The sequence below is a fragment of the Oncorhynchus nerka genome, linkage group LG8 (genome assembly GCF_034236695.1).
Source record: "Oncorhynchus nerka isolate Pitt River linkage group LG8, Oner_Uvic_2.0, whole genome shotgun sequence".
Lineage (NCBI taxonomy): Eukaryota > Metazoa > Chordata > Actinopteri > Salmoniformes > Salmonidae > Oncorhynchus > Oncorhynchus nerka.
Window position 1 is genome coordinate 23,171,314 of NC_088403.1, and position 22,247 is coordinate 23,193,560.

The 22,247-nt window shown below is 43.9% G+C and overlaps 3 protein-coding genes across 5 annotated transcripts; 2 read left to right on the top strand and 1 right to left on the bottom strand.

Annotated features, from left to right (window-relative positions):
- The first annotated feature begins 142 nt into the window (after positions 1–142).
- LOC115132971 (transmembrane 7 superfamily member 3-like) lies at positions 143–14,719 on the top strand. Its single transcript, XM_029665730.2, has 12 exons — positions 143–450; positions 1,891–2,045; positions 3,157–3,307; positions 3,802–3,922; positions 5,230–5,401; positions 5,535–5,712; positions 6,252–6,338; positions 6,779–6,859; positions 8,924–9,076; positions 9,221–9,318; positions 11,410–11,572; positions 11,688–14,719. Exons 1-12 carry the CDS (start codon positions 378–380, stop codon positions 11,939–11,941), a joined length of 1,686 nt encoding a protein of 561 aa, XP_029521590.1. The 5' UTR covers positions 143–377; the 3' UTR covers positions 11,942–14,719.
- Positions 14,720–14,912: 193 nt separating this feature from the next.
- Positions 14,913–16,414, bottom strand: LOC115132972 (FGFR1 oncogene partner 2 homolog). Of its 2 annotated transcripts, XM_029665732.2 has the most exons (5): positions 16,280–16,414; positions 16,061–16,178; positions 15,776–15,918; positions 15,548–15,661; positions 14,913–15,379 (listed from the first exon to the last, which is right to left on the bottom strand). In XM_029665732.2, exons 1-5 carry the CDS (start codon positions 16,412–16,414, stop codon positions 15,242–15,244), a joined length of 648 nt encoding a protein of 215 aa, XP_029521592.1. In that variant the 3' UTR covers positions 14,913–15,241. The 2 variants fall into 2 exon arrangements, with proteins under 2 accessions (XP_029521592.1, XP_029521591.1); XM_029665731.2 differs by having other exon boundaries at positions 15,548–15,918.
- A 16-nt stretch (positions 16,415–16,430) lies between these two features.
- Positions 16,431–20,326, top strand: LOC115132973 (mediator of RNA polymerase II transcription subunit 21). 2 transcript variants are annotated; one of them, XM_029665734.2, is made up of 5 exons: positions 16,431–17,272; positions 17,658–17,754; positions 18,052–18,166; positions 18,803–18,903; positions 19,557–20,326. In XM_029665734.2, exons 2-5 carry the CDS (start codon positions 17,713–17,715, stop codon positions 19,734–19,736), a joined length of 438 nt encoding a protein of 145 aa, XP_029521594.1. In that variant the 5' UTR covers positions 16,431–17,272; positions 17,658–17,712; the 3' UTR covers positions 19,737–20,326. The 2 variants fall into 2 exon arrangements, with proteins under 2 accessions (XP_029521594.1, XP_029521595.1); XM_029665735.2 differs by having other exon boundaries at positions 16,431–17,268.
- Positions 20,327–22,247: the final 1,921 nt, after the last annotated feature.

Below are 22,247 nucleotides of genomic sequence, written 5' to 3' on the forward strand. Positions count from 1 at the left end.
TTTGCTACAGATATGTTTAAAACTGGTTTCATGATAATCACCCAGTTGCTGTTTTGTTCAGTGATTGGGCAAATGTAAACCCAGCACGAGGTTACAATCTCTGTGCTCTGGAACGCCCGCTAGGACTGGGGACTGGGACCTGCCCAGTTTGTTTTGACGTTTCCTGGAGAAAGGAAGTGGCTTGCAGCAGTTGATCTTCGTAGTACGTTTGAGCGACCGGACGTGGTTGGAGTTGTTCCGCGGAAGCAACAACAGCAATGAAAACGAATTTGTAGCCACACTCTGTTGCACTGGCCTGTAGCTTTATTGAATATCTCAGCAACTGTGTTGCAAGTGAATGTAGCAGACTAGGAAGTAGGAACGTGGGCCTGAAGAAAATGCCGTCCTCCTGGCTAATGTACATATTTTTATATGTCTTGGTCTGTGATGGAGTTGTAGCACAAGTGGAAAGTAAGTCGTGCTTTTAATATTTTAAAATAAAATTGGCAAGAGATTAATTTGCATAACTTTCAGATTACATCAAGGTTGCTGGTTGAAAGCCAATCATACTCTAGCTAACGTTAGCGTCTTATTGTTTTATATGAAGAAGATATATACATACGCCTTCTTTGAATGTCTTCAACAGTAAAATAGTTATGTGGAATTAGTCTGGGATTTCAAAAAGGCTATTATTGTTCATGGTAAATAAAAAAAAGTGTTATCTTTCACTCAATTTCATACCCAGGTTGTATAGGCTATGTAAATGCTACAGTAAACATAGGATAAAATGCTGATTGTATACACCCACTCCTGCCATGCCAGTATGCACAACATTAAAAAATAGATATTTCTCTCATGGAATTCAATTCCTTTAATACTACATATAATTGAAATGTTGGGCTAATTACACTGCAAGTGAAATGGCCGCTAGTGAGGCATCTTTGGATTGGCCCTAGTGGACAGGTTGGATGCCATTGACATATTTAATGCTGGAGAAAGCAGCAGGCATTAGGAATTGGCTGCTTATGTTTTTTTGTTAAACGAATGGAAAAGAACCCATCATGGCAGTCATGCTTCTTTTTCAGTCTATTACTCTTGTAACAAACCATCACGTGTTGGAAGATTCAACAGAGAGAGAGAGAGAGAGAAAGGAGACCGGTGAGAAAGCCAGGTGACAATTCAGGAGGTATGGACAGACGGAGACCAGAAAAGTAGACACAAGGCTGTACAAAGGATGGGGAGAGTAGAAAGTGAAAAAGTATGTGCAATACACAATCAGTGAGAACAACCAGCAGTCTATTTGGTGTCGCAATAGTTACAATAGTTGTGTTTGTATGAGGATCTGGCCTGCCTTGTTTTTGGTATATGTTGCGGATTAAAGGTGTCCTTCTCAGATGTACTTACGATAGGCTCACATCCTGGATGATGTTGTCACAACCCCAGGGGTAACCACATAGTCACAGCACCCTGTGCGAGATTTATCAGTGGGCCGTCAATGGAAATCAGAACAGCAGAACTGGAAAGACATTCACACTTACGGGTGAACCAACTCATAAAACATTTTAGAAAAAAGCTCTGTGCTTTTATCCTTGCAAGGTGAGGTATTGAGTGGAATTGAAAACAGCGGTGTCAATACTTTTTACCACTACCTTTTTTCGAGAAAAAAGTATTACTAGTTAAACAGAATCTCTTTCTCTGAGCAATTGTATTAGTTTAAAACAATAGCATTTCCAAATTTGTTGAGCATAGAATATACTGTAGCTCAGTATTTTAATTTTTGATTTTATACAGTCATTTTGGCTCATCTTTAACGGTGTCAATAATTTAGGAACCACTGTATATAAATAAACCTAGTAACAGGTTGTGGATAGCCTGGGAGGGTAATGCTGTAACATGTATTTCCTCCCTCAGATCGGGTGGTTTTCCTGTTCAACACCTTTCAGAACGTGAATGTGAATGAGAACGAGACAGTGCAGGCTGTGGTCTCCAGAATCCCCCTTGACGTGGCCTTTATCACCCTCCAGTTCCACACACAGCACAGCAATGCTACGCTGTCCTACACCAGGGTAACACACTGGCTCACGCACAAACACACACGCTCACAGTAAAATAGATTTATCTAATAGTCTAATTCAGGTCAATGTTCATTCATTCAATATGACCTATTACCCTATCAAACACGTACAAACAAACTCACACACACGATCGGCACTGATTGGTCCACTGACTTGTGGAGGGAAGTCAGATGATGTGGTTGCTCATCATGGGATGAAGATGGGCATGAGGCAAGGGTAAAATGGATTGACCAATCCTGGCCTTGGTCCCAGAGATCCTAAGGGTTGGGTGACGAAACAATCGCCAATCACCCTATCACACACACCATTTCTAGTGACCCACTTGCGGCAGAGTCTTGTGAGATTTGCAGACACTCTGAGTAGAGCTGTGGTCATGTGTTAGGCTGGTCACAAGCTCTTTGGTGCTGACGGAAACCTTTGTGAACACCTTTCCCTCTTTCTACTGAAAATGCTTTGAACTAACTCAAAGTAGCCGTAACACAAGTAACTCAAAGTAGTCGTAACTCAGAAAGTAACTCAAAGTAGTCGTAACACAAGTAACTCAAAGTAGTTGTAACTCATGGTGGGAATAGGCTAAAGCAGTAAACATGCTCTGACTGTAGTGAAGTCAACAATGAAAACTGTCCCCAACTATTAAGGGGCAAATGTACCAAACACAGCGTAGACGGTTAATGAGTGTCGTCTGGAAGTGAATATCACTACAAGTCGTTCTTTCTCCACTGTCTGTCAAAACCATCTGGCAGGTATAGCCTACAGCTAGGTGAGAAGAGGTGGTCAGCTGGGCATCTGTGCACATTTCAGTAGTACTTTACAGCACTGAATAAAGCAGTAATAACATGGTGGTAGTATGGTAACTACTACATTAGAGTTACTCACAATGGAGACATTATTTGCCAGGATACATAGAAAATTGAGAGCAACTGAAACTTTCAGGCAAATCAGTGCATTGAAATCAACTAAATACTGACTTAGAGCTTTAGAACACGGGTCTTAATGGGATTTCAGGCTTTGGTTTGGCGACAGAGTTGGATGGAAATAGGGCTGTGTTGTTGACTGACTATTTGAGTGATTTTCTGGTTGTCTGGTTGACTACTTTGGGCAGATGCCAGAGCTTGGCCTCTCTCTAACAGCGGTGGACTCAGGCCTTCTCTCACCCCTGATCCCCGGTCAGACCAAGCTCTCCTGGTTCCTGCTGGCCCCTGATGGGGACTCTGTGGCCGGCACTGGGGTCATCCTCCCCTTCACTAGCTCTGGTATGTATGCCCTTCCATCTCCGCTTCCCAAAATAATCCACCAATTCCTCTAAGTTTTAGGTGGCCTCCCACTATCTGTCAATGCCTTACATCACTTTTAGTGTTCCAGGATATTTGACCTCTGACTACTCACCCTCAATCCACCATTGTTTTAACCACTCCATATACCATGTCAAAACAATAGCAAGAGTATCTTGTAGATGTGGACTGTTTCAAACAAACCCCAAAACAAAGTATGTCAGGTGGATTATTGAACAAAACAAATAGTCAACTGAGAACAAATTTCAAAGCTGTTTTGTCTTCCACCAAACTGATTGTATCTGTGTAGAGTAATCTGCACTCTACAACTTCTCCACAGTCACCAGTAGGCCATCTGCATAGACCAATGGTACAAACTCTCAACAGTCTGCTACTACTGTACTGTCAATGGACTTCAAGAAAAAACTGTAACTTGATTGGCTGGTTTTAATAACGTGTTTTCTCTCTCTCTGCAGACCCAGTCCCTGGAGCTTGTAATCTGGAGTTTGGCCTGGACATTGACCCAAATGTCTATCTCCACTACAACATTTTTGAGACTACTATCCACTTTGCACCTGCAAATATTGGATATTCCAGGTAACAACACACTAGAGGGTTTATGAATGAGAATCTTTGATTTAATCACTTTGTTCTCACTGCAAACAGATGTGAGGCAGGGCACACTCTGCATATGTTTTTGTTTTAAAGTTAACCCTGGTGAAAAGTCAACAATTAGCCAAAGAAATAGTCCTGTGACTGAAAGATAATGCATTCTTATGAGTGCATTATGTGTTGTCCTACATTTGTGTGGCTTTCGTTGTGGTGGAAGCAGAGTAAGACATGTTTTAATGCCAGGGCTCTGGCTAGGAATGTGCTTTAGTAGAGAAAATAGATTTTTACCCACAAGTGGCGAGGTACAGTGATTGGAACCCAACCTCTTCAGCATTTTGGGAGAGGGAAATTATTGATATTTTCTTATGTAAATAAAGAAAATACTTTGTTGCTATTAATCAGGCTATGGTGTGATAATGATCATAGGAGTTGGCAAGACAGCCCAAACAGATCTGGTGACCAGGATATGGGAAGTGCTGGCTTTTAGTATTTCCACATACAGTACCTACTCACTCGCATTACACGGACCGCAGAGTGGAAACACACACAAAATTCTGTCAGGGCCAAGCAGACTGCAAAGTGGAAAACACACACACACACACAATCTTCCTATTGTGCATCAAGCAGCTATAATGTAACATTTGCCTGTGGTCTTTAGACTGAACTGTATCTAAATTTACCTGGAACAAAAATAAATAGGTTTTGAAAAGCAGTGATTCAAAAAGCAAAAGACCAAAGAGGTCTGGGAGGTCTAGGGAGGTCTGTGGCGAAACAAAAAAAGAGTCTCAAAGATTTTGAATGAGACAAAAGTGATGGGGACACTTATTTTGCGTAGTCTCTGAATTGTATTTAAAAAAAGAAAGAGACTCCGGCCCTTTCCGTTGCAGTTTCATATTGTTGTGTTATTATTATTTGTGACGGCCCTTCTGAGCCATCTTATTTCATTGTGAAAAATGTTGACTTTTTTAAATAAAAAAATCTACAACATTTCTGTTTTAAAGCTAGAATCCTTAATAGGTGAATGTCCGTTTAGGATATTACAACAACAAAGAAGTTACTGTAAACAACCACTGTTTTTCTCCTCTGACATCACTGTACACACGATAGAACAGCCAAATATGCAGTGCACTTTCCCCCCCCTGCAGCCGGACTCTTCTCTGTTTTCATCAACAAAACAATAACAAAGGCACTGGGGGGCGAACAGTGGTGCTGTTTCCCCCAAATGCACATTCGTACTTTAAAGCAAACTTTCAGAATCCATTGTGAACTGACCTCTGTTTTAACCTCCTCAGGGGCTCCAATCCGTCCGCCTGTGACACTGAAGTAGGTGAAAACACTCGATGGCGCCTGAGGTATGACATCTACCAGTACTTCCTGCCTGAGAGTGACCTTTCAGAGCAGAGCCTCATCACCAGCATCCAGAGTGTGGCCAATGTGCAGACCATGAGAGAGCATGGGAATAGGGTGAGTTGATAATAGTGTGAATGTAGTGCAAAATGGACATGTATAAAAATACAGATTGGGATTGTAGACTGTAAACGTGCTGGTTGTGGTGTAATGGTATGGTGAGCTTTTCTATTTTATTTTCTCCCTGTAGGTCATGACACTATCATCCAGTGATAAGACAGAGGTAGTGTTTAGCTCCATCCCGGGCCAGGGTGTCATCTACTCTGTCATAGTCAGAGACCCAGTGCTTAACACCTCTTCCTCGTATATCCCTGTCCACACCTACGCCTGCAGCTTCTCCTCCACCCTGGATGGCTGTGACACTCTGGGTAAGTGGGACAACCAGCACTGGGCCAAAGGGGTCTTTTTGCAGGGAAACGTCAGTCAATATATTTCTATAATAGAGACATTTCTAAAGATATCTGAGTATTCCTGTCTGAATTCCCGGGGCCTTATTCAATGAGACTTGTTGTTGAGTGGAAGAAGAGCATCATGTCATTCTACACAGAAGACGTTTACTCTACTGCAATCGTTCTGGCTGAGACCTTGAGGGCTATTTCTGTGGAAATCTTATAGAATGCACCTTGAAGGAGAGCATGCATTTAAGACCAGTGAAGATCAACACCAGTCCCCTGGGAATATGTTGTCAGCTGATTTCAGCCTCTATCTTGATTAGCAACTGACTTATGAACCCATATGTCAACTATTGTCAACAGTAACACACTGTAATGGAGCAATAAGCAATTTCAGAGCAGGAGATAAAAGAGAAACAATCGACACAGTGTCTCTTGTATGACCAACAACAAGTTAGACCAACTATGGGGAAAGACAGAATGACTAAAGGTTGATGTACTTTCTTTTCTTCTAGGGAAGATATCCACAAGGATCTTCTTCACCATCGCTGGTTTAGCTGGCCTCTTCGTGTGCTTCTTTGGGCACCGCTTTTTCAAATGTGGTGAGTAGGTGGAAACAAGTGTTGACTTACCAAGTTTTCCACTACATCACTGGAAGATAAGTCTGGGAAGTCGAGGGCTTTTCCTCCCTGTAGAACACCAGTAATAAATAGCCGCTCCCAACTAGCTGTATCCCAGTAATTGATGGTTTGTGAAAGTCCAAGTCTCATTTAAAGTTCATGCCAGCCAACTAATGAAAATATGGCCTGGAGGTTAAAGGTCTTTTTTGTAAACTGTTGCTCCCACATAATGGGCAAAAATAATGTGAAAGAAAAATAATAAATAGACTATTCACTGGTCATGTTTTTAGTTCAGTAGCAGGTTTAATCTGGGTCTATGAAACCAGTCGTAGATGTCATGCTAGAAAATGTGTGTTTACTGTGTTTCTCTCCCGTATTAAACTTTCCTCCCTTGTTCCCCTCACCATCCTCCTCTCTCTTAGAGCTATTCTGTATGGGCTTTGGCTTTGCAGCGTTTCTTTTTTTCGTCCTGATCACAAGAACTACAAAACTGGACTATGACAGTAAGTTCAAGTGATTTCAAATGAACATAAGATTGTAGACCTTGTCAGACAGGTTGATAAGGACATTAATTATGTTGTGTGTTTTTTCTATAGTAAATATTGGTCTTCAGTTTATTTGGTCATATGCTTGTTCAGTTATCTCTGTATTCCCTTTGTAGTTTTTAATGCGTCTCCAAAGCATACAGTATTTTGGAATGAAATTAGCCATACAAACTGGCTTTGCGGCCAGACAAATTGCATTAATCATCACAGGTCTCTCATAAATGTGAATTAGATAGTCATGCCATGTCAATACGATTTTCCTCAAAAATTATCCTATTTTCATTTGGAAGCTCCAGTCGGTGCCCCCTGAAAGTATAGAGTTTTTCTGTGATTCAATCAGGTCAGCTCAGTTGAAAGAAACTCCTGTTGGTTTCATTCACTGGGAAATGCAATCAGATTCGCCAGTACTAAGTCAGTACAGTTGTTACAGTATGAAGATAAGTGATATTTAATTTTTTTAAATTAATTTAACCTTTGTTTAACTAGGCAAATAAGTTAAGAACAAATTCTTATTTACAATGACAGCCTAGGAACAGTGGGTTAACTGCCTTGTTCATGGGCAGAACAACAGATTTATACCTTGTCAGCTCGGGGATTCGATCTAGCAACGTTTCGGTTACTGGCCCAACACTCTAACCACTAGGATACCTGCCGCCTCACATGCCATCTAAAAGGCAGAGCAAAACATGTCACGTATGCATCTTATGCTTATTTTACAGTTTGTGTATTTTGATTTGGAGAAACCTAGAATGGCTTGCATGGGTATTTGTGCTCCCCATATGCAAGGTGATGTCAGTGTTGGCTTGTATATGTGTTAAGTCATAGAGGATGGCGATGAGCGTTTGAATTCAGAATTACACACTCGAACCCTAATGTGATTTGGTCAGTGGTGGAGCTGATGGATGGGTGGCAGAACTCATCCAGGACGCAATGGGAAACTTCCCCAGTGCACAACACACAGTTCAGTGTGAAACAACACATTTCTGCATAGAACAAACATCTCACTGTAAAAGCCCATTCCAGTAATTAAGTTGGCGCACGGGTTCCAACATGCGGAAGAACACATGGTTTAGTGTAAAGATAATTAAAGAATGTTAATCTATCTGTAGAGAAGTTGAGTTTAGAATTGATGGAGAAATTCCTGGACTTGCTTTCTTTATTTGGGGTCAGTCTGAGTTGGACCCCCTGCCAGAAGCTCAGGTTCTCATTCTTCTATGGCTCTATGAAAAATAAAGATATTTGTCCAACTCCCTCTCTGTCCCTGACAGAAGTGTCTGTGTTTCCTCCCTGCAGTCTGTCTGACCCTGACAGATGTGTCTGTGTTTCCTCCCTGCAGTCTGTCTGACCCTGACAGAAGTGTGTGTTTCCTCCCTGCAGTCCGCCTGACCCTGACAGAAGTGTCTGTGTTTCCTCGCTGCAGTCCGCCTGACCCTGACAGAAGTGTCTGTGTTTCCTCCCTGCAGTCCGTCTGACCCTGACAGCAGTGTCTGTGTTTCCTCCCTGCAGTCTGTCTGACCCTGACAGAAGTGTCTGTGTTTCCTCCCTGCAGTCCGCCTGACCCTGACAGCAGTGTCTGTGTTTCCTCCCTGCAGTCCGCCTGACCCTGACAGCAGTGTCTGTGTTTCCTCCCTGCAGTCCGCCTGACCCTGACAGAAGTGTCTGTGTTTCCTCCCTGCAGTCCGCCTGACCCTGACAGAAGTGTCTGTGTTTCCTCCCTGCAATCCGCCTGACCCTGACAGAAGTGTCTGTGTTTCCTCCCTGCAGTCCACCTGACCCTGACAGCAGTGTCTGTGTTTCCTCCCTGCAGTCTGTCTGACCCTGACAGCAGTGTCTGTGTTTCCTCCCTGCAGTCTGTCTGAACCTGACAGCAGTGTCTGTGTTTCCTCCCTGCAGTCCGTCTGACCCTGACAGAAGTGTCTGTGTTTCCTCCCTGCAGTCCGTCTGACCCTGACAGAAGTGTCTGTGTTTCCTCCCTGCAGTCCGTCTGACCCTGACAGAAGTGTCTGTGTTTCCTCCCTGCAGTCCGCCTGACCCTGACAGCAGTGATTGGCGTAGTGGGGGGAGTTATCCTGGTGATGAGCTGGTGGCGCTTCGGCTCAGTTATGTCCTGTGTCATCGTCGTCGGTCTCATGTTGGGGTTCCTCATCTCCTCCATTGTCTTCTTCACGCCTGTCGGTAAAAGAACCAAAAGACACCTACATCAGATGATCATTTATTTGATTGACTAGTTCAAGCAGGATTATGCTCAATCAGATGAATGTTGTATGACACAGAAAGTATTGTAACAACGTTGTAAAAACATTCTCATCACTTCCTCAGGTGACATACAGGTGTTCCGTTCGAATGTGGTGTTCTGGGTGACGTTCAGCTGCATCGTGGTGGGGGTACCGCTCTTCTTTGTCCGCTGGCCAAGAGAGGTAGGCCCGGGTCCCTACCCCTCTGAACTTTCTTTACAGTGGCTGTCCAATTCAACGCCATAGTCCTCTCCCACTTTAAACTCAAGAAGGGCTTAGAACTTTCAAAGATTTGAAATAAAATAAAATCAAATTGTATTTGTCACACACACCTGGTTAGCAGATGTTAATGCGAGTGTAGTGAAATGCTTGTGCTTCTAGTTCCGACAATGCAGTAATAACCAACAAGTAATCTAGCTAACAATTCCAAAACTACTACCTTATAGACAGACACAAGTGTAAGGGGATAAAGAATATGTACATAAAGATATATGAATGAGTGATGGTACAGAGCGGCATAGGCAAGATACAGTAGATGGTATTGAGTACAGTATATACATATGAGATGAGTATGTAAACAAAGTGGCATAGTTAAAGTGGCTAGTGATACATGTATTACATAAAGATGCAGTAGATGATATAGAGTACAGTATATACGTATACATATGAGATGAATAATGTAGGGTATGTAAACATTATATTAGGTAGTATTGTTTTAAAGTGGCTAGTGATATATTTTACATAATTTCCCATCAATTCCCATTATTAAAGTGGCTGGAGTTGAGTCAGTGTGTTGGCAGCAGCCACTCAATGTTAGTGGTGGCTGTTTAACAGTCTGATGGCCTTGAGACAGAAGCTGTTTTTCAGTCTCTCGGTCCCAGCTTTGATGCACCTGTACTGACCTCGCCTTCTGGATGATAGCAGGGTGAACAGGCAGTGGCTCGGGTGGTTGTTGTCCTTGATTATATTTTTGGCCTTCCTGTGACATCGGGTGGTGTAGGTGTCCTGGAGGGCAGGTAGTTTGCCCCCGGTGATGCGTTGTGCAGACCTCACTACCCTCTGGAGAGCCTTACGGTTGTGGGCGGAGCAGTTGCCGTACCAGGCGGTGATACAGCCCGACAGGATGCTATCGATTGTGCATCTGTAGAAGTTTGTGAGTGCTTTTGGTGACAAGCCGAATTTCTTCAGCCTCCTGAGGTTGAAGAAGCGCTGCTGCGCCTTCTTCACGATGCTGTCTGTGTGGGTGGACCAATTCAGTTTGTCTGTGATGTGTACGCCGAGGAACTTAAAACTTACTACCCTCTCCACTACTGTCCCATCAATGTGGATAGGGGGGTGTTCCCTCTGCTGTTTCCTGAAGTCCACAATCATCTCCTTAGTTTTGTTGACGTTGAGTGTGAGGTTATTTTCCTGACACCACACTCCGAGGGCCCTCACCTCCTCCCTGTAGGCCGTCTCGTCGCTGTTGGTAATCAAGCCTACCACTGTTGTGTCGTCCGCAAACTTGATGATTGAGTTGGAGGCGTGCGTGGCCACGCAGTCGTGGGTGAACAGGGAGTACAGGAGAGGGCTCAGAACGCACCCTTGTGGGGCCCCAGTGTTGAGGATCAGCGGGGTGGAAATGTTGTTGCCTACCCTCACCACCTGGGGGCGGCCCGTCAGGAAGTCCAGTACCCAGTTGAACAGGGCGGGGTCGAGACCCAGGGTCTCGAGCTTGATGACGAGCTTGGAGGGCACTATGGTGTTAAATGCCGAGCTGTAGTCGATGAACAGCATTCTCACATAGGTATTCCTCTTGTCCAGATGGGTTAGGGCAGTGTGCAGTGTGGTTGAGATTGCATCGTCTGTGGACCTATTTGGGCGGTAAGCAAATTGGAGTGGGTCTAGGCCTAGGGTGTCAGGTAGGGTGGAGGTGATATGGTCCTTGACTAGTCTCTCAAAGCACTTCATGATGACGGAAGTGAGTGCTACAGGGCGGTAGTCGTTTAGCTCAGTTACCTTAGCTTTCTTGGTAACAGGAACAATGGTGGCCCTCTTGAAGCATGTGGGAACAACAGACTGGGATAGGGATTGATTGAATATGTCCGTAAACACACCAGCCAGCTGGTCTGCGCATGCTCTGAGGGCGCGGCTGGGGATGCCGTCTGGGTCTGCAGCCTTGCGAGGGTTGACACGTTTAAATGTTTTCCTCATGTCAGCTGGGTGGGTTGGGAGGACAAATATAGAAATGGAGCCTCTGGGTAAAATTGCTGTGTGGGTGTTGTCTGTCTGCAGGGTAACATCACTACGTGTGGTGTAGCTGGAGCCTATGCTGTGGTGCTGGCTGTGAATGCTTACATATATACCAGCCTCTCCTACATCACCCTTAACATCCTCAAACGCTTCCTCAACGACAACTTCAGCAAGGCCTTTACTGATGTGCCTTTCCAGGACATTGGTGAGTAAATTCACTTCAGAGAGTTTTCTTTTATTTAACCTGCAGGCAGGCCATATGTTGTGCACCTGATTTTGACCTTTCAACCGAACATATTTTTGTCCTCTTGGTCTTCCAGATTTCATCATGATCACAGTGTGGGTGGTTCTAGGTGTGTCTGGTATCGTGCTACAGCTCTACCGGGAACGCACACGGCCCTTCTTCCCCCCCAGCCCTTACCTCATGTGGCTGCAAGAGCGGGAGCGCCGCAAGACCAACGTTCTGGACCCAAGCCACCACACGTCCTCACTCCCTTCCCGTCTCCTCGCCCGTGCCCGACAGCTGACTGGCAGGAGAGAGTCCGCTGGCGAGCGCACACCCCTCCTCCTTTAAACCCACCCATTTTACCCAGCCAGGTAGACAGATTCACCCCACTAGGAGGGTGCTATGGGGCATGGGCTCTCTATCTACAGGGAAAGCACCATTGCGTTTGGAGTCTTTCTATTCCAGATTATGTATGTTTTCATGCCTTTGATGATGGTAACAGTCCATTAAGGTAGTGTTTATATGCCTGGGGAGGAACTTTGTCACAAAGTGCACACAGAGAATTTTCAAAAGATTATTTTCAAGCATGATTTGATTCACTTCCTCAGTCTTGTGGTATTTGGCTGCATGTTCTTAGAGGGTACTGAGGAAGTTGTTACCGCGGCCACTTAATATTGTGCCAAAATAGTTGGCCACTATCTCCCCTAGTACATCACAGTGCCTTTAAACAACTAGGGTTACAGCATACCGGTATGGGCAACATATGTGTTTTAGTACCACTGAATAGCACAAGAAAACATTTGGAACAGTAAGATGCAGACACATCATGCAGTCTTTTTGAAATGGCTTTGACAGCAACATTTGGTAGGTAGGTATTCATTTTAGTGTAAAAGTAAGTATATTTTGTTTATCTTAATACCACTCAATGAAATTGGAGGGCATATGTCCCACCAGTTTTAATGGGTATGACACCACTGTTCTGGGTATGCCCATTTGGCTCCAATGGCTGCAAATTGTTTTTAATGTTTTGTCAACATTTTCGTATGCAAACTGTCACTTTTACACCATGTTCTGTAAAACTGAGGCCACTATTTATTTTCTATTTACAAATATGAACAATTACATTTAAGAAATATGAGCGATGTTTATATTGAAATATGCATGTGTTTTGGGGACCCTTTTTGCGAAACAGTTGTTGAATCGAACAATTAGTGGTATGGGTGGGAACTTGCAGCATAAAATGTATGCTCTCTTGATTTCATGGACATGTTTGATAGCACTCTAAAATCATAAACCACAAGTGGCAGGTGTAGGTGGATCCTGAGCACTGACGTTTATAGGAAATGGTGATATAGCCAAAATCAAATCAAATGTATTTATATAGCCCTTCGTACATCAGCTGATATCTCAAAGTGCTGTACAGAAACCCAGCCTAAAACCCCAAACAGCAAGCAATGCAGGTGTTGAAGCACATTGGCTAGGAAAAATTCCCTAGAAAGGCCAAAACCTAGGAAGAAACCTAGAGAGGAACCAGGCTATGAGGGGTGGCCAGTCCTCTTCCTTTTCCGGTTGTCCCGGGTGGAGATTATAACAGAACATGGCCAAGATGTTCAAATGTTCATAAATGACCAGCATGGTCAAATAATAGGTCTGGGACAGGTAGCATGTCCGGTGAACAGGTCAGGATACCATAGCCGCAGGCAGAACAGTTGAAACTGGAGCAGCAGCACGGCCAGGTGGACTGGGGACAGCAAGGAGTCATCATGCCAGGTAGTCCTGAGGCATGGTCCTAGGGCTCAGGTCCTCCGAAAGAGAGAATTAGAGAGAGCATACTTAAATTCACACAGGACACCGGATAAGACAGGAGAAGTACTCCAGATATAACAAACTGACCCTAGCCCCCTGACACATAAACTACTGCAGCATAAATACTGGAGGCTGAGAGGGGAGGAGTCAGGAGACACTGTGGCCCCATACGATGATACCCCTGGACAGGGCCAAACAGGAAGGATATAACCCCACCCACTTTGCCAAAGCACAGCCCCCACACCACTAGAGGGATATCTTCAACCACCAACTTACCATCCTGAGACAAGGCCGAGTATAGCCCACAAAGATCTCCGCCACGGCACAACCCAAAGGGGGTTTCCTGAAGTGTTGAGCAGTAGCAGGAAGTGCAAACAAGTGCCACAGCCTCTATTGCTCTGTCAGGTGACCTGCTGGTTATGTTCTCTATTGCCAGCTTTCGTTTGGTAAAGCATTTTCAGTGTTTCCCCTATGACTTTTCTTTAGCAGTGGTGCAAGGGTAGCTGGGTGGGTGCATTGCTAGTATTGTAAGCACAATGTCCTGCCAGCTGTTCCCATAGACCTGCAATCATTGACCAAACGACTATCCCTTTAAAAGCGCGTCTCTGCAATTTATTGAACCTAGGGGAAACACTAATTTTAAGGTAGTCCAATATGTGGTTTGTGGGACTTTTTCTTTAGGTTATTTCTCTCTCATTACCCACCCAGTATGTGCTTTGGTATGAAAAGCTGGCTTATTAATGCATTCCTTGACTGATGTCAGTTTTTCCTCCAAATGTTCAGTAATATTGAAATTTAAGTAGATAATTTAAGAGATTATTTTCCCTCTTGTGCAAAACAACAAGGTATCCTCAGATGCAGTGTAATATCCAACCAGTGATTTTGTGAATACTCGCCCTTTGCACACGACAGGATGTTGAATTAAAATTTGATAGGGAATTTATTGATATTTTATGATTAGCAGAATCACCTGACAAGATTCAGATTAGGATTACAATGTCAAGGATGGGAAAGACTGAAATGCAGGCAGAAATGGCCATTTCTACTTTTCTCAGTTTGCAAACCAAAACACACAGTGGTGTGAGGACGCCGACATTGTAAAATTATAGCCATACTGTTGAAATTCCTCACTAGGAAATGCTTCTATGCACTAAGATTACTGATGAAGCTTTCTTAAAGGTCAAGGTTACCTTTCAGTATTTTTAACTACAGCTCTTAGGTACTTACCTTTTCATGTGCCATGTCTTGTTTTAAAATGGGTTGTTTGTCTACAGTGTTTGTTTTGTGAGAAATTTGATAAATTGTTTTTCCTAAAAATCACTTGTTCATTTCTCTGCTCCTCTTGTCCCAAACGTTTGTCATCAGTGAAGTTGTGATGTATCATGATGCAACCATTAGGTCCAATTTACAGTCTTATGTACAGTAAGATATGCATTCCAAATAGTCCTGTTCACACATACGGTTTTTCCACCACCGGGTTTCAGCCAGAGGGCACTGGCCAAACTTTAACATGTTTCTTTCAAGTGTTTTATTGTCATTCAAGAGCAGCACTTTCACTCATTCACACTTTAAAACCCCACAGGCTCATCAGATATAGCACAATGCGTGCCAAGACTAAAAATGCATGACAGACTAAACTGCTGGAGGATTTTCCCATTTGTCTCAGAGACTTCCTACTGTATACCTCCAATGTAGTGTGACAGTTGGGCGGCAGTATGACCTGGGGCATCGTTCGTTGTTGAGTGCACTCTGGGAGTCTGTGTGGCTGTAGGTGATTGGGGGTATGGTCTGTACAAGGTGGGGGCGCATACACACACACTCCAAGCTCGTGCTGGTGTGGGCCTAACTCTTCCGGAGGCTGATGTCGGCACTGGTCAACAGGGCAGACAGGGATGTGCTTTCCGAGGCCTCCTCTCTCGTCAGAACTAGGAAGGCTTCTCGACTGATCCCTAGCAGCTCACGAAGACCACTGTTCTCCAGCTGCTCAAAAAAAACACGCATACATAACAGTATGTTTGAAATAGTAGTACTGTTAGTAAAAAAAACGTGCATACATTTTTAACAGTATGTTTGAAATAGTAGTACTGTTAGTACTCAGTCAAATGCTTTTAGTAAACAGTGAGAATACAGACAACCTGTGTGACTCACCTCTAGTTGCTTGATCCTCTCCTCATCTTCACACAACCTCCCCTCGTCCACTTCGATGGCCTTCCTCATCACCGTAGCCATCTCGTTGATCTTTTCTATGTGCGCTTGCATTTCCTGCAGAGTCATAGAATAGAAACAATATAAATATTTGCTTTGAACTTCTTCGATACAAGAAGAAAGGGTAGCTCCTGAGTGTGATGTGACACTAGAAGAGGGTGGGTCACTCACAGTGGTGTGCTGCTCCTTTAATTGGTTGACGATGGCTGGGTCGTCCTTCTTACTGGCCATGAGGAGTCTGAAGACCTGCTCCCTGTATTTAGTCATGATGAGCTCTATGGCAGACTGGTGTTCCTCCAGGGAGGTTCTCAACTCTGCAGGGAGAGAAGATATAGATACACACATTTCTATGGATTTATCCAGACAGGGTACTTTTTCAACTGGTAATATGCCTGTTATGAAACCAATAAATAGAGTAGCTTAATTTGTTTTTCAGCTTATCACACTCTGCTCTACCTGTGTTTTCCTGCTGTAGGTCACGGATCTGCCGGTTTTCCTGCTGGATGCCCATGACGAGGCTGGAACGGGGCCGATGTCGGGCTACCCGGTTCAGCGACTCAATCTCCTCCTGATACTGCAAACAGACACACAGAACTCAAAGGTCAGTTAAAGGCAAGTGTGTACCCTTTCCAACACCAATCAAAAGAGCTGCACCACCAGTGACATTGGCATTACCTGTTTCATGGCCTCAACCCTCTTGTTAAGGGACGTTGTCTGTTCGATAAGTACCTCCGCTGCATTGTCATGGTTGCGAAGTCTTTCCACCAGCGACTTGGCGTCAGACAATACATTTTCTAATGAACACGACATCTCTGTTTGAATAAGTACACTGGAAGGAAAATAAGGTTAAGATGCTGCTCCAAAGCCTCACCAAACATGAATACATCATTCAATTTCTCCCCCTTCTCCCTAGAATGTGCACTTGCTCACTGCCCCTCAAGGATTTGAAAGTATTGGATTGGTATAAGTATGTGCTAAACTAGAGTGAGATCCAACCAGATTTATCAAATCAGTCCAAATGTAACTTAGAGGAAGACTTAAGATTCTTAGGCAAAGTTGCATCTTTGCATCCATTACATAAATACTTGGCACATGAGCTTGTCAAAATGCATGGAATAAAATCCTGACAGAGTCACCATATCCAAACAATACTAAACATCATGATTTGACCTGGACCCTCATTCATGTACCTTCACTGCCTAAATACCTGGCATAATCTCCCGGTCAGCAGGGACGTATTCATTACGTAAACCGTTTAACCTTTAAGAACCAAACAGAGAAAAACAAGAGTTTCTACTGGACAATTTAAGGAAGGTCCCGCCCCGTTTGCTTGCGTTTGGGAAACGTTTCACAATAGAATCGGCGTAATGAATACGCCCCTGGTATACAGCTAACCTTCAGAGTTGGACTCTTTTTCCAGTGACTGAACCAGTGGACACCAAAAGGATGTTTGCAAAGTATTCGAACAGGGTACTTTAGCTAGCTGATAATTACGACAACCTACTGACTGTCGCAATCGGAATGATGTTGTTAGACAGTTGTCAGTCAGATACTAGCTAGCGAATCAACAAGGTTAGCTAGCTACAGTAGCTAGTTAAATGCTACGGAAATCAGGTGAATCGGTCACTGAAAATACAAGCAAACAAAAGCTGCAAGAGACTCATGTTGGTATTGTATTTTCTGAAAAGTTGCTATACTTAGCTGTCAGAAGAAAAGTGAAATTACACACAAAACGAACCAATACTCGTAGATTTACCTTAGCGAGAAACTCCTTAGCCAAGCGGTACACTTCCCGTTGTTACTGCTGCAGTCTGGGAAATGTATAAACACGTTCCGGATTCTTTAGATTACAAGCGCTGCGGTCAATCTGAATAGCCTCCCCTCCTTCTATATTCCAGTTAGGATAGCTAGGTCTATCAGACACTTTTCCCCAATCAGATACTGATTACATTACTTAATATCTCTGATACTCATTTTCCAGTTTTCTTTCTTTGATTTTCTTTCACTGTGTGCGTTGTGTACTCCAACCTGTGGGTGGCAACAACACGCTAAGAAACATTTAGTCTGCCCGGAAATCCAATTTAGGAGAAGTAGGAGAAACAACAAAGATGGCGGACAGGCTAACGCAACTTCAAGATGCAGTCAATTCGGTATGATACATTTTTTTCCTTTAGCTATTAGTACACCCCACAATTTTTTTTCATGCTCAGCAAATTGTCATGTCACGTTTAGATTGACTGACTTAGTATTTGAAAGCGGACTAGGCTGAATAATGACAGCTAGCTAGTTGGCTAAGTTCTCTTTATCGTTTCTCGGTTGCAAGGTTTGCTGAGCTAATTAACTTTAGCTACATAACAAACAATCACGTTGTTTAATGTCTTATATTTGTGTTAGGTCAAAATGCTCTCATGACAATATTTTTCTGACGTGTTTTTGATGTCTTTCAGCTTGCTGATCAGTTTTGCAATGCAATCGGGGTGCTGCAGCAGTGTGCGCCGCCAGCTTCGTTCAGCAACATACAGACAGCAATCAACAAGGACCAGCCATCGAACCCCACTGAGGGTAAGGACATGTCAAATATTAGATCCAAGTGGGATACCATTGGGGCATGTTTGCCTTTGGGCGGGGCAACCTGAGTTCAAGACTTACACCCATCGTTTGCTACAAAGCAAATGTTATTTGCACCGAATACAACAACAGGTCACCTTACAGTGAAATGCTTACATACAAGCCCTTAACCAACAATGCACTGGTGTCAGAAGTGGGTTGTACTCCACAGAAATAGAATCCTTGATTCTATTTCTCTGATGTACTTCTGTGATGCTGTTGGAGGTAAGGATGGACATAGGAAGGCACATGAAAGAAAGTTTGAGTGCTTCCAGTTCTGAGGGGTTTGTATAAGAACCTAGCCAATGTAAGTCTATGACTTTCCCCAAGTTTGAGCAGTGGACAGTGTGTTTGCCTTCGGACAGGGTGACCCAAGTTCAAGACATACCCTTGCCATTTGCTTACATTGTTAGCCACCAGCAATGTGAAAATCATTTTTGACACCTTGCTGATACAAATGTAATCTTATGTCGCATAAATATAATACAATTTGACGGGAATAACGACTTTGACCTAACAGCGCTATTTGCATATGAAAAGTTTACGGATTACATCTTTAATTTGAAATGGGGTTGTTATTTCTTTCCCTAGAGTATGCCCAACTATTTGCTGCACTCATTGCCCGGACAGCTAAGGATGTGGACGTGCTGATTGACTCACTGCCTAGTGAGGAGTCCACGGCAGCTCTTCAGGTATTTACATTTACATTTAACATTTAAGTCATTTAGCAGACGCTCTTATCCAGAGCGACTTACAAATTGGTGCTTTCACCTTATGACATCCAGTGGAACAGCCACTTTACAATAGTGCATCTAGGTCTTTTAAGGGGGGGGGAGGGGGAGAAGGATTACTTTATCCTATCCTAGGTATGGAGGTTGAATTTACTCCTGTGATTCAACAGGAGTGGAAAACCTCCAACTAGAATGCCATTCCCATGTTGAAAATGATTATAGTACATTCTTTCAAGTGAAAGCGATAGTTCAATTCTAATTCTGTATTGCTATACTCTTACTTTGGAAATAGCATATGGAGCCAGTTGAGGACTGGCTGGAATCTGTAACTACTTTGGTTGCAATCCAAGTCAGACTTGTAAGTGGCTATCCTTAGCATTGGTTACCATAGCCCTGTCCCGGGCATACAAACAAATAGCTTTGGAAAATCACCTTATAAGAAGTGTAGATGGGAATATTTACTCTCCACTCTCACTTTGGCACACATTACTTCAATGAGTTCACGCTCAAATAACTACTGTTTCTATACATTTTGTATGGAGATTTTATTGACTTTTTTCGCTCCCTCTTTTTCCCCTCACCTTTCTTATCTTACTCCCTGCCCCTCTCCCTAGGCGGCCAGTCTGCGGCAGTTGGAGGAGGAGAATCATGATGCAGCGGCACGTCTCGAAGAGGTGGTATACCGAGGGGACTTGCTACTGGAGAAGATCCAAAGCGCCCTGGCTGATATTGCTCAGTCACAACTTCGTACTCGCAGTGGAGGGCCCAGCCAGACCACACCGCCTGAATCATGACCCCCACACATGGGGCAAAGACATTCTCACATCACTTTCTCACATAAATACACCAGAGGGCGTAAATGTGTACAGGAAATCAAATAAAGAACCCACTGGGTGGACCTGAACAGCTGACCTCTCAAGGATGTGAATCTATGGAAAATACTTCTTGCAATATGTGAGTGGGATATTGGGAAGTTGGTGCTTGGGGAATTCAGTGAGGCAAGCCATGAACCCACATGTTTCTTTACACAAGGACTGCCAGCAAGGAACTGTTTACTCTGTCCTTTTCTTAGCACACTCTATTTTGGATTAAAAAGCACTGCTCCGGTGTCAACATCTGCTGTCAATTTCTTAACCCTGGTTATTTTGAGGATGCTAGTTATGGGTCTGCTGAGTGCTGTTGGTAGCAATTTTTGTACATACTGAAAGCAGCTGGTGAAAGGAACAATAATCCTAAATTGATAGAAGCCCATGCTGCATACCAACAAATACTAACCCTATACAAGCAAGCCCTGTTGTTTTAGAAAGTCAGGTTTTGTATTATTTTTATACCAATGTTTTTATCAACAGTTTATTTCAAGGCATAAATGGCATTTTAAAATGAAGTTGACTTTTTGCATTTCACGTGGAATGTTGGTGCTTTTTTAATGTTTTGTATTTTGATATGCAACACAGACAAACCTTGGCCCCACCAAAAGATGGCTTTCAGAATGCCCTTGAATTGAAAGTGTTCAAGTCTTATATATTAAGGGGATTCGATTGAGCAGTCCGGGTTGAACCGACTATAGCTCGTAACGTGACTGAGCAGACTCGTGAGTGAGGCGCAACCTGCTCAAATCGAACGGTAATCTGCACAGCTCGTGATATTGTCAACATTGTGCATCATTCAGAAACATACACTGCTCAAAAAAAAATAAAGGGAACACTTAAACAACCCAATGTAACTCGCAAGTCAATCACACTTCTGTGAAATCAAACTGTCCACTTAGGAAGCAACACTGATTGACAATACATTTCACATGCTGTTGTGCAAATGAAATAGACAACAGGTGGAAATTATAGGAAATTAGCAAGACACACCCAATAAAGGAGTGGTTCTGCAGGTGGTGACCACAGACCACTTCTCAGTTCCTATGCTTCCTGGCTGATGTTTTGGTCACTTTTGAATGCTGGCGGTGCGGTCCCCTCTAGTGGTAGCATGAGATGGAGTCTACAATCCACACAAGTGGCTCAGGTAGTGCAGCTCATCCAGGATGGGACATCAATGCGAGCTGTGGCAAGAAGGTTTGCTGTGTCTGTCAGCGTAGTGTCCAGAGCATGGAGGCGCTACCAGGAGACATGGAGGAGGCCGTAGGAGGGCAACAACCCAGCAGCAGGACCGCTACCTCCACCTTTGTGCTAGGAGGAGCACTGCCAGATCCCTGCAAAATGACCTCCAGCAGGCCACAAATGTGCATGTGTCTGTGCAAACGGTCAGAAACAGACTCCATGAGGGCCCGACGTCCACAGGTAGGGGTTGTGCTTACAGCCCAACACCGTGTAGGATGTTTGGCAATTGCCAGAGAACACCAAGATTGGCAAATTCACCACTGGCGCCCTGTGCTCTTCACAGATGAAAGCAGGTTCACACTGAGCACATATGACAGATGTGACAGAGTCCGGAGACGCCGTGGAGAACGTTCTTCTGCCTGCAACATCCTCCATAATGACCGGTTTGGCGGTGGGTCAGTCATGGTGTGGGGTGGCATTTCTTTGGGGGGCCGCACAGTCCTCCATGTGCTCGCCAGAGGTAGCCTGACTGCCATTAGGTACCGAGATGAGATCCTCAGACCCCTTGTGAGACCATATGCTGGTGCGGTTGGCCCTGGGTTCCTCCTAATGCAAGACAATGCTAGACCTCGTGGCTGGAGTGTGTCAGCAGTTTCTGCAAGAGGAAGGCATTGATTATATGGACTGGCCCGCCCGTTCCCCAGACCTGAATCCAATTGAGCACATCTGGGACATCATGTCTCGCTCCATCCACCAACGCCACGTTGCACCACAGACTGTCCAGGAGTTGGTGGATGCTTTAGTCCAGGTCTGGGGGGAGATCCCTCAGGAGACCATCCGCCACCTCATCAGGAACATGCCCAGGCGTTGTAGGGAGTTCACACAGGCACGTGGAGGCCACACACACACTACAGAGCCTCATTTTGACTTGTTTTAAGGACATTACATCAAAGTTGGATCAGCCTGTAATTAATTAATTTTGAGTGTGACTCCAAATCCAGACCTCTATGGGTTGATGCATTTGATTTCAATTGATAATTTGTGTGATTTTGTTGTCAGCACATTCAACTATGTAAAGAAAAATGTATTTAATAAGAATATTTCATTCATTCAGATCTAGGATGTGTTATTTTAGTGTTCCCTTTATTTTTTTCAGCAATGTATTTATCATAACATATTCGCCCTGGACATTGATAAAACTCCCTCACTAGCTGGGAAACCGGCCTTCAGCGTTTAATTGAGTGAGAAGTGTTCCAG

Excerpts from the sequence above, each read along its gene's own strand:
- LOC115132971 (XM_029665730.2), top strand. The coding sequence starts at position 378 with ATGCCGTCCTCCTGGCTAATGTACATATTTTTATATGTCTTGGTCTGT. Across the intron at positions 451-1,890 it reads AGTTGTAGCACAAGTGGAAA|ATCGGGTGGTTTTCCTGTTC; the intron begins GTAAGTCGTGCT and ends TTCCTCCCTCAG. Across the intron at positions 6,860-8,923 it reads TACAAAACTGGACTATGACA|TCCGCCTGACCCTGACAGCA; the intron begins GTAAGTTCAAGT and ends TCCTCCCTGCAG.
- LOC115132973 (XM_029665734.2), top strand. The coding sequence starts at position 17,713 with ATGGCGGACAGGCTAACGCAACTTCAAGATGCAGTCAATTCG. Across the intron at positions 17,755-18,051 it reads TTCAAGATGCAGTCAATTCG|CTTGCTGATCAGTTTTGCAA; the intron begins GTATGATACATT and ends GATGTCTTTCAG. Across the intron at positions 18,904-19,556 it reads AGTCCACGGCAGCTCTTCAG|GCGGCCAGTCTGCGGCAGTT; the intron begins GTATTTACATTT and ends CCCTCTCCCTAG.
- LOC115132972 (XM_029665731.2), bottom strand. The coding sequence starts at position 16,414 with ATGTCGTGTTCATTAGAAAATGTATTGTCTGACGCCAAGTCGCTGGTG. Across the intron at positions 16,179-16,279 it reads GGGTTGAGGCCATGAAACAG|TATCAGGAGGAGATTGAGTC; the intron begins GTAATGCCAATG and ends GTCTGTTTGCAG. Across the intron at positions 15,919-16,060 it reads CCTACAGCAGGAAAACACAG|AGTTGAGAACCTCCCTGGAG; the intron begins GTAGAGCAGAGT and ends CTCTCCCTGCAG.